This window comes from Mus musculus, chromosome X (assembly GCF_000001635.26).
Source record: "Mus musculus strain C57BL/6J chromosome X, GRCm38.p6 C57BL/6J".
In the NCBI taxonomy this organism is placed as follows: domain Eukaryota; kingdom Metazoa; phylum Chordata; class Mammalia; order Rodentia; family Muridae; genus Mus; species Mus musculus.
This window is the reverse complement of record NC_000086.7, coordinates 55,830,291-55,842,315: the sequence shown is the minus strand read 5'-3', so window position 1 is coordinate 55,842,315 and position 12,025 is coordinate 55,830,291. Positions and strand designations below refer to the sequence as shown.

At 37.4% G+C, this 12,025-nt stretch overlaps 1 protein-coding gene across 1 annotated transcript in view; it reads right to left on the bottom strand.

Annotated features, from left to right (window-relative positions):
• The window catches only part of 3830403N18Rik (RIKEN cDNA 3830403N18 gene), a 314,245-nt gene extending 311,181 nt beyond the window's left edge, over positions 1–3,064 (bottom strand). Inside the window, exon 1 of the mRNA XM_011247677.1 lies at positions 2,956–3,064. Within this exon, the coding sequence (XP_011245979.1) occupies positions 2,956–3,064 (109 nt within the window). The remainder of the gene's footprint in view (positions 1–2,955) is intronic.
• Positions 3,065–12,025: the final 8,961 nt, after the last annotated feature.

Here is a 12,025-nt window from a genome sequence, read left to right as displayed (position 1 = left end):
AGGGTTTATAGAGATCTGATGCCCTCTTCTTTTTTTAAAAGATTTATTTATTATTATAAATAAGTTCACTGTAGTTATCTTCAGACACACCAGAAGAGGGTGTCAGATCTCATTACAGATGGTTGTGAGCCACCATGTGGCTGCTGGGATTTTAACTCAGAACCTCTGAAAGAGCAGGCAGTGCTCTTAACCACTAAGCTATCTCTCCAGCCCCTGATGCCCTCTTCTGTCCTCTTCAAACAACAGGCAAATATCTCCAAAAACACGTACCTCCAGATTTATCCAACATACGGTCTACTTCATCTCTATGAAGAAATGACAATAAAAATTAAAGTTAGAAATATAGTTGACTGGTAGGGCATTTGCCTAGCACACACAAAACTCTACACAGAAACTTCTTTTAATTATTTATAATAAATATATAATGTTTGTTTTGGAACAAATGTCATATGCATATAAAATACGTGTCAGACAACCAAAGTGAACCTGAATTATTTACTTTTAACAATTCATATAATTACACCCCACAGTACTTTCTTCATAACTCTCCTACTCTTGCTGAGACCCGTCTTCCTTCCAGATGGTCCACCTCTTCTTTTTATGAAGTTTCTCCTTTTCTTTGTGTGTATATCTGGGAAGATCTCATGCAGGTGGTCCTATTGTTTTAGTTGCTATGTGTTTGTGATTACAAGGTCTCAAGGTCACCAAGCTGGGCTTGAACTCAATATATAGCTGTGTCTGACCTTGAATTGCTGATCTTCCTGAATCTACTTCTCCAGTAAAGGCATCACAAACACTACTTTTGAAGTACACTATTGAACTGACAAAAAAAATTGAAAATATTACCCCATATCTTCATCTGCTTCTATGTGAGGCGACATATTCTCATCTTTGTCAAATGCTGGGCTCTTTACTGTATTGACAATAGAAAATGGAAACATATAAAGTATGCTATATTAGTAATAGTTAATAAGGTACTATCGATTTGCATTTCCCTGGAAAAACTGCCTATGCGAGTTTTTGAAACAGCTTTTGGAAATGAAATAATTACATCAAGGAAATTCAGGACACAAGGAGAAGACAAAAATTAAGGATAATAGTTATAGATAAGAAGTAAGAGTTCTAACTTAAAGGGCCAGTGAATATCTTCAAAAAATTATAGAAGAAAACTTCCTAACCTAAAGAAAGAGATGCCCACGAACGTAAAAGAAGACTACAGAACTCCAAACACTTGGGACCAGAAGAGAAATTCCTGCCATCATATAATAATCAAATCACCAAATGCACACAACAAAGAGAATACAAAAAGCAGTAAGGAAAAAAAAGGTCAAGTAACATATAAAGGCAGACCTATCAGAATTATACCTAACTTCTCCCCAGAGACTATGAAAGCCAGAAGATCCATGACAGATGTCATACAGACTCTAAGAGAGCACAAATAACAGCCAGGTCTACTATACGCAGTAAAACTCTTTTGCCATAGATTCAGAAGACAAGGTATTCTGTGACGAAACCATATTTACGCAATATCTACCAACAAATCCAGCCCCTCAAAGGACAATAAAGGAAAAAAACTCCAATTCAAGGAGAGAAATTACACTCTAGAATAGCAAGAAAGTAATCTTGCATCAAATCTAAAAGAAAATAGCCACATGAACAAAATTCCAACTCTAACAACAAAAATAACAGGAAGCAACAACGACTTTTCCTTAATATCTCTTAATATCAGTGGACTCAATTCCCCAATAAAAAGATATAGACTAATAGACTGAATGTGTAAGCATGACCAGCATTTTATTTCATAAAAGAAATAAACCTCAGGGATAAAGACAGACATTACCTCAGGGTACAAGTCTGGAAAACAAATTTCCAAGCAAATGGTGGCAAGAAACAAGCTGGATAAGGCATTCTAATATCAAATAAAATCGACTTTCAACCCAAAGTTATCAAAAAAGACAAGAAGAGACACTTCATATTCATCAAAGTTAAAATTTACCAAGATGAACTCCCAATTCTGAACATTGATGCTCCAAATGCAAGGGTATCCACATTCATAAAAGAAACTTTAGTACAGCTCAAAACACACATTGCACTGCACACAATAATAGTGGAAGACTTCAACACCCCTCTCTCATCAATGGACACATCCTGGAAACATAAAATAAAAAGAGACCCAGTGAAGCTAATAGAAGTTATGAAACAAATGAATTTAGTTGATATCTATAGAACATTTTATCCTAAATCAAAAGGATATCCCTTCTTCTCAGCACCTCATGAGGCCTTCTCCAAAATTGGCCATATAATCAGTCACAAATATGCCTCAACAGGTATAAAAATCCCATGAATCCTATCAGATCAACATGGACTAAGGCTGATCTTCAATAAAAATATAAATAATAGAAAACCACATACATGTGGAAGATGACCAACAACCTACTCAATGATAACTCGGTCAAGGAAGAAATAAAGAACTTAAAGACTTTGTAGAGTTTAATGAAAATGAAGCTAAAACATACCCAAAAATAAGGGACACAATGAAAACAGTGGGTGTATTGGGGAGCAGGGGGAGAGGAGAGGGGAATTTCAGAGGGGAAATAGAAAAGGGGAAAATATTTGAAATGTAAATAAAGAAAATATATGATAGAAAAAAGGAATGAAATAATTTATGTGCAGGTTTTATGAAATAAACACCCTTTCTGCTAACATATAGGAAAAACATCAGGTCTTTTCCTGGGGTAAAATCATAGCTAGTTATTGTTTCTAAACATATTGTGACTACAGTGCCAAGAGTACGTATATATGCTGCTAAAACTCAGGTATAGGAATATATAGATATAGGTAAAATTAGAACTGAAGTATATGAAAACTCTTAGCAAAGAATTCTTCAATTTCAGGTGACTAACTTAAAGTCTAAATAACTGCAGGACACAATACCCAACACTGGATATACAAGACCTTCAGAATGAGCCTCCTCCAAAAAATTTATGTCATCTTCTTCATCATCACAGTCAAGAAGTAATAAGTAACCTTCCTTTGGTATCGACCACAGTTTCTTAAGAGCCATTTTTCTCTTAAGCACTCAGATGTCTTCTTAGTTAAAAAATAAAATAAAAAGGAAAAAAGAAAAAAATTAGTTATCTGAATCCAAAGGTATCATTTTAATAGTTAACAATGTCAAAAAGTCAAATAATTATCTTAGCTCAATGAAAGATTGTTTCTTTTGTTTTATAACACTTATATTTTTAATAATTTGTCTTTATCAGAGTGTTTTGTATACATATTCAATATGGTGACATATATATGTGTGTATATATGTATATATATATATATATATATATATATATATATATATATGTGTGTGTGTGTGTGTGTGTGTATGTATCTATATGTGTATATATATATATGTGTGGGGGGGGGTGGGGGTGTGTGTGGGGGTGTGGGGGTGTGTGTGTGTTTGCTTCCCCTTACAGTTTCCTCCAAGTATCCCATTTATCATGTCCTTCCCCCTCCCAAATTTGTTTTAAAATCTTCTTTAACTTTCTTGTTTAAAAACCTCCTTTAGAACCAAAGTTAACAATCTGCCATTTCTCAGTTTTAAAAAGGCAAAAACAGGCTAGCCTTTAATATGTGAGTCCTCCCCTTCCCACCAACACGATGAGCAAAAGTGTTTGCATTTAACCTTTGAGGCATCTGAATTTTGGTACTATCCCCCAAAGATTGTTTTTAAACAATACATCAGCAATTCTGTTTCTCAGTGTATCTCAGTATTAAAGTAAACTCACATTACTATGCAGAAAGATAATGAACATGGTAACTATATATCCATGTCAAGAAACCCCAATGTTCAGTCTACAACAAATACTGACCACCGCCACCCACACAGAAAATTCTTATATTGGAGAAATTTGGGATTGGGGGAAGCCTAGGATTTCAAACATCTATAGATTGTAAATTCAAGGCCAGCCCAAGCCAGGCCAGCCTGAGCTACAAAGGAAGATTCCATCCTACGGAACTAAAACTGAGAGAAAAACTGCACTTGGTGGTCCAAGTCTTTAATCCCAATACATGGGCGATTGAGATAGGAGAATCTTTGGTCAGAATCCATCCCAGATTACTTATTAATCTCTTGCAATGTCTCCTCTTCTTCTTTACTTTCATTCTTCCTATGCCACTTCCCTGTCTGCAATGTCCATACAGTCTGTACCAAAGGAACACACCGTAGAGAAGACAACGAAGAGGGAGGAATCCTCAGTGTGTTTCTAAGGGATCCCGGAAAGCACACAGGACAAGTGCCAAGGTTCCTCACCCAATGGCTCCCTGCTCCCCTGACCGCCAGTCCTGCAGCCAGGTCTCTGATCCTATCCCAGGCCCCAAGATTGTGTCCTCCAAGGGTTCACAATACTCTAAGTCCCTGGGCTGTTCAATCCTCTGCCATGAATACAGTACTCCACCTTCATTTTAACCTCAGAAGCCATAGAAATGGCGATCAGGAGGCTTTTCCCCACAGAGTGGCCTCCTGGGCATGAGATGCCCTGTCAGACCTTGATTAATTGTCCAACAACCCTGAGCAGAGCCGATTATCACTTACAGGTTATCTCAGATGTGAACACCCTCACAAATGCACCCTTACACGCTCAGCTCCTCAATGGTAAAAAACCGTTGTCAGCAACGATGCCCGGACAGAGGATTCTGAGGACCCTTTGTGATGCCAGCTGGAGAAAATAGGTCTCACCCAGGGACTGTGCTGATTGGCTCAATATACCCTGCACATGCGTACATGGAGTACCAGGCACCATCACTTCTAAGGGAGTTTTCAGGAGGTGGGAATAAGTTACTACTGGCTTTAAGACAATTTCTAGATTTATAAGCCCTTACAGACTTGAAAAACTTGAACAAATGTGAAACATATGAAACACTGCAAATGGCACTACTTTATTTCAACTGTAGAGGCTCTTGTATGCAATTTTGGTTTCTATTTATGTGTGTAACATTTAATGTGTGTGGACATTACACATGTACATGTACATAAGCACACCACAAGAGTTTATTCTGTCCTAAGAGATCAGAAGGGAGCATCCAGATCCCCTATAATCCCTGATACAATCCTGTCTCCAACTTCCTAGTACTGAGATTGATTACAAGAGTGTGCTAGGCCATGCAGGCCCTCTCTCTCACTTATTACTCTGTTGCCTACAGAGGCTGGAAGTGTGCACTGATTCTCTGAAACTTTAGCTGTGCATAAATTGTGAGCCACTATGTGGGTGCTTTGTGCCCGGTCACCTGCATAGAACAGGTGCTTTAAACAGCTGAGTCATTTTTTCCAACCACTGTTTTTTGCACTTATTTGCAATCCTCTGGCCTCTTCAGGTACAGGACATACATGTGTTTGAATTTATGTTCACCCAACACACACACACACACACACACACACACACACACACAAACACACATAATGATATATTTTTTAATTTGCATATTTCTCTTTAACCCCTTTTGTCCTATTTCATGCCTTGTCCAGCTTTCTTGTGAGGTATTCTTTTTCTTTTTTGTTTGTTTGTTTGTTTTTTGTTTATTTTTTCAGAAATGTTTACTAGATATTTTCTTCATTTGCATTTCTAATGCTATCCTAAAAGTCCCCTATACCCTCCCCCCAACCCTGTCCTGCTCCCCTACCCATCCACTCCCACTTCTTGGCCCTGGCATTTCCCTGTACTGCAGCATATAAAGTTTGCAAAACCAAGGAGCCTCTCTTCCCATAGTTGGCCGATCAAGCCATCTTCTGCTACATAAAAAGCTAGAGACACAAGCTCTGATGGTACTGATTAGTTCATATTGTTGTTCCACCTATAGGGTTGCAGATCCCTTCTGTTCCTTGGATGCTTTCTCTAGCTCCTCCATTGGGGGCCCTGTGTTCCATGCAATAGCTGACTGTGAGCATCCACTTCTTTATTTGCCAGGCACTGACATATCCTCACATGAAACAGCTATATAAGAGTCCTTTCAGCAAAATAGTGCTGGCATGTGCAATAGTGTCTGCATTTGGTGGCTAATTATGGGATGGATACCTGGGTGGTGTAGTCTCTGGATGGTCCATCCTTTCACCTTATTTCCCAACTTTGTCTCTGTAACTGTTTCCATGGGTATTTTGTTCCCTAATCTAAGGAGGTATGAAGTATCCACATATTGATTTTCCTTCTTGATTTTCTTGTGTTTTGCAAATTGTATCTTGGATATTCTAAGTTTCTGGGTTAATATCCACTTATCAGTGAGTGCATTTCAAGTGACTTCTTTTGTGATTGGGTTATCTCACTCAGGATGATATCTTCCAGATACATCTATCTGTCTAAGAACTTCCTAAATCCATTGTTTTAATAGCTGAGTAGTACTCCATTGTTCAAATGTACCACATTTTTCTATATCCAGTCCTCTGTTGAGGGGCATATGGGTTCTTTCCAGATTCTTTCCATTATAAATAAGGCTGCCATGAACATACTAGTGCATGGTGAAGGATGTTGAACATTTTTTCAAGTGCTTTTCCACCCTTTGTTATTCCTCAGTTGAGAATCCTTTTCTAGTTCTGTACCACATTGTTTATGGATTATTTGAATTTCTGGAGTCCATCTTCTTGAGATCTTTGTTTATATTGGATATTAGTTCCCCTATCTGATTTAGGATTGGTAAAAATCCTTTCCCAATATGTTGGTGGCCTTTTTTCCCTATTGCAAGTATCTTTTGCCGTACAGAAGCTTTGCAATTTTATCTGTTCCCATTTGTTGATTCTAGATCTTACAGCATAAGCCATTGCTGTTCGGTTAAGGAAGTTTTCCCCTGTGCCCATATCTTTGAGGCTTTTCAACACTTTCTCCTCTATAAATTTCAGTGTCTCTGCTTTTATGTGGAGGTCATTGATCCATTTAGACTTGAGTTTGTTCAAGGAGATAAGAATGGATCAGTTCTTATTCTTCTACATGATAACTGCCAATTGTGCAAGAACCATTTGTTGAAAATACTGTCTTTTTTCCACCGGAAGGTTTTAGCTCCCTTGTCAAATATCAAGTGACCATAGGTGAGTGGCTTCATTTCTGTGTCTTCAATTCTATACCATTGATCTACCTGTCTTTCGCTGTACCAGTACCATGCAGTTTTTATCACAATTGCTCTGTAGTACAGCTCGAGGTGAGCTATGGGGATTCCACCAGAGGTTCTTTTATTGTTGGAATAGTTTTTGCTCTCTTACTATTTTTTTGGTATTCCAGATGAATTTGCAAATTGCCCTTTGTAACTCATTGAAGTATTGAGTTGGAATTTGATGGGGGTTACATTGAATCTGTAGATTGCTTTCGGCAAATATACATTTTTACTATATTAATCCTACCAATCCATGAGCATGGGAGATCTTTCCATCTTCTGAGTTCTTCATTTTTTTTCTTCAGAGACTAGAAGTTTTTGTCATACAGATTTTTCACTTCCTTAGGTAGAGTCTCACCAAGGAATTTTATATTTTTTACTATTTTGAAGGGTGTTGTTTCCCTAATTTCTTTCTTATCCTGTTTATCCTTTGTGTAGAGAAAGGCCACTGATATGTTTGAGTTAATTTTATATTCAGCTCCTTCACTGAAGCTGTTTATCAGGATTAGGTGTTCTTTGGTGAAAGTTTTAGGATCACTTATATACAGTATCATATCATCTGCAAACAGTGATATTTTGACTTCTTATTTTTTCAATTTGTATTAATGTGTTCTCCTTTTGTTGTCTAAGTGCTCTGGCTAGGAATTCAAGTACTATATTGAATAGGTAGGGTTAAAGTGGGCAGCCTTGTCTAGTCCCTGATTTTAGTGGGATTGCTTCAAGTTTCTCACCATTTAGTTTGATGCTGGCTCTCCCTTTGCTGTCTCTTCCTTTTATTATGTGTAAGTTTGGGCCTTGAATCCCTGATCTTTCCTCGACTTTTATAATGAATGTGTGTAGTTGTTTTGTCAAATGCTTTGTCAGCATCTAAGGAGATGATCATGTGGTTTTTGTCTTTAGTTCGTTTCTATAGTAAATTAAGTTGATAGATTTCCGTATATTAAACCATCCCTGCATCACAGGGATGAAGCCTACTTGATCATGATGGATGATGTTTTTGTTGTATTCTTGGATTCAGTTTGCAAGAATTTTAGTGAGTATTTTTGCATTGATATTCATAAGGGAACTTGGTCTGAAGTTGCCTTTCTTCAATGGGTCTTTGTATGGTTTAAGTATAATTGTAATTCAACAAATTGAATAGTGTTCTTTATCTCTTGATTTCGCATAATATTTTGAAGAGTATTGGTATTAGGTCTTCTTTGAAGATTGTAACCTCCCTAGCCTAAAGCAGGCTGAGTCAGACCTTGACCTTGCTGCCACTAAGGATATTTCCTAGGATGGAGCTATCCTCCCTAGATCACTCTATTGTTCAGCCAGTGCAGCTGTTCCCCTTCATGACACTGCTACCTACTGTGAGAAAACTGAACTATTCTGGAGACGATATCCTATCCTGCAACTCATCACCTGCAGCTGGTTCCAGGCTCCAAGGATGTATTGACAGGAATGGGCCTCACCCCTCCCACTTTATAAGCACATTTGCCATTAAACATTTGAGCTTTTATCAGGAAACTTGACTGAACTCCATTCTTTCTCTTGACCACCTAGTTTCCCCTCTCTTTTCAGCCCTGGCTTGCCTCCCAGGTGTACCCCTTTTCTTGTGAGCCGCAGGCCAGCTTCCATCAGAAGATCTCATAGAATTCTGTACTAAACTCATCAGATCCTGGGCTGTTTTTGTTTGCAAGACTATTAATGACTGCTTCTATCTCTTTAGGGGTTATGGGAGTATTTACAGGGTTTATCTAATCCTGATTTTAATTTGGTACCTGATATCTGTCTAGATAATTATCCAATTCATCCAGATTTTCCAGTTTTTTGAGTATAGGATTAAGTATATATAGAGATATATAGATAGATAGATAGATAGAGATAGATAGAGATAGATAGAGATAGATAGATAGATAGATATAGATATATAGAGATAAATAAATATATATGTATACATATACATAGATATATGATAGATAGATAGATATAGTTAGATAGACATATAGACATATAGATATAGATGATAGATAGAGTTAGATAGACATATAGACAGATAGATAGATAGGTATAGTTATATAGACATATAGACATATAGATAGATAGATAGATAGATAGATAGATAGATAGATAGATATTACGGATGAGCTCTCCTTTTGAATTACTTGTAGTTATATAAATAACAAAGAAATCACCTGGAAAATGTTCAGTAGTTTCTATTTGCAAAACAACTCCCTGCAAATTGAGAGTTAGTAATTATATAAAGAGGTTCTGGAAAGTCTAATAGAACCATGAGAATAGCATCCAGTTCAGATTTCTGAACTGAAGTATGTGGACTTTGTATTATTTTACTTATACTTTCTGACTTTTAACCAGCAATTCCTGATTCATTGGTATCTGTATAAAAGGAGGATCTTTAGGCATTGGTGTTTCTCTTACTACATGAGGAAAAATCCAATTAGTTCTTTTGATAAACTGAATTTACTTGCCTTTGGGGTATTTGATGTTAATCCCCTTCCCCAAGTCACTTCAAATCCTTTGCCAATCCTCACTGAGGTAATTATTGGGCAGGAGTATATGGCACTGCAATCTCTGCTGGGTCTATTCTTGCTAATTGATGAAGTATTATCCTACCTTTCACAAGCAAATCAGAAAACCTTTCTGGATATTTTTTATTCTGTTTACATGCTAAGACTATCCATTCTAAGATACTAACTTCTTTCTTCATAAGAATTCCTTTGGGAAAGTATGTAGAAGGCAAAATTAATAAGAAACGATTCTGCTTTGCAAAAAAATGGTCCATATATGCATCCTGTATTCTTTTCTACCAGAGCCAATTCTATTTTACATTCAGCTTATGAATTTCCTGAACTATTTAAGACAAAATCACCTCGTGAGATAAACAAATATTACAATAAGTAAATCAATTAGCTCTTGAGTAGTCAATCCAGATACAGATATGGGTCTCAGCCAATTAATATCTCCTTACAATTTTTTAAAAAATCATTAAATACTTCTAATTGGTTTCATTTGAACTGTAACTATTGTGGCTGGAAGTTTTTTGAGGACCTATCTTATATCCTATATAATTAATAGAACCTCTTTTTTTTTGTATATTTCAAAAGCAATTTGTAAGCCCAAACAAGCCAAAATTCTTTTTACTTCATTAAACATTTTTTGTAAGATATGTGTATCTGAATCAGACAGCAATCCATCCTTCACATAATGGTAAATTATAGATTGAGGAAATAGTTTACAAATCATTTCCAATGGTCATTGCACATAATATTAACACCAGGAAGAATTGTTTAACATTCCTTGTGGCAAGAGTTACCAATGATACTTTATAATTATCATGGAGTGGATAATTGGGGGCTGAGGTGCTGAGAAGTAGGTATATAGTTTTGTTGCAGGATGAAATGTTCCATAGATATCTGTTAGATCCACTTGGTTCATAACTTCTGTTAGTTTAATTTTGTTTCTCTGTTTAGCTTCTGTTTACATGATCTGTCCATTGATGTGAGTGAGGTGTTGAAGTATCTCACTATTATTGTGTGAGGACCAATGTGTGCTTTGAGTTTAGTAAAATTTTTTATGAAGTGGGTGCCCTTGCATTTAGATCATAGATGTTCAGAATTGAGAGGTCATCTTGGTAGATTTTAAATTTGATGAGGATGAAGTGTCCTTCCTTAACCTTTTTGATAACTTTTGGTTGAATATCGATTTTATTCGATATTAGAATGGCTATGCCAGCTTCTTTCTTGGAACCATTTGCTTGGATTTTTTTTTCTAGCGTTTTACTGTGAGGAAGTATTATATCTCTAGGATTGTCTTCCTTTGTGATTTCTTTATTATTTTCATTTTTAGATACTGGATGATTTTGTTCAGTTCCTTCACCTGATTGGTTGTGTTTTCCTATATTTTTTTGTTTCCTCTTTGAGGGCTTCTAGCTCTTTCTTTAACTGTATTCTCCTGTATTTGTTTAAGGAAGTCATTTATGTCCTTCTTAAAGTCCTCTATCTTCATTAAGAGATGTGATTTTAAGCCAGAATCTTGCTTTAACAGTATGTGGGGGTATTCATGGCTTGCTGAGTGGGAGAACTAGGTTCTGATGATGCCAAGTAGCCTTGGTTTCTGTTTCTTAGATACTTGTGATTGCCTCTTGCGATCTGGTTATCTCTCATGGGAGCTGCTCTTGCTGCTTCTGACTGGGGCTTGTTGCTTCTGTTAGCAGGGAACTTGATAATCTTAGGTGTGTTGGCCTCCTGAAAGAACAGCTCTCTCTGGGAAGTCCCTGGCTGCTCCACAGTTCCTGTGCCCTGTGTGCCCCTGTCCATATTCTCTATACTTTAATATAGAAAATACTTTCTTTTTAATTTCTCTATTGTGGGAACTAAAACGTGCCTGGGGAAGAGGGGGAGGGAGGATAGCCTATGTCCATCCCGAGTTCCACCTATGCTCTGGGCAGGCAGATTTGGGTGGTTGCCAGATACTTCCACTCAGCCCCAGGTGGGCATCCAAGCTTCTGACATACTCACGGATGGGGAGTGGACATGGGCCTGCCCCCAAACTACAGGCCATGGTGCCATACCCTATAGCCGCAGCGTTAAAGGAGAGAGGGCTGTGGGAAGAGGTTCCCACACAGTAAGTGCAGCCTTGACTGGAGCAGAGGAAGGTCTTCCATCCAGAGATTAGAAAAGGCTCATTATGAGAAAGCTTATCCGACCCTCCACTTGTGGCCGTCCTTGATGAACAGAGATGTTGTCTATGGTTTTAGGGCTTTATTATAGAAAGGGGGAAGGGAAAAGGTAAAAGAGAGAGAGAGGCCAGCCATGGCATAGAGGAATAAGGAGCAAAGGAGAGAGAAAAGAAAGGCTAGAAAAAAGAGGGAGAGAGAGGAAGAGAGGAGAGAGTA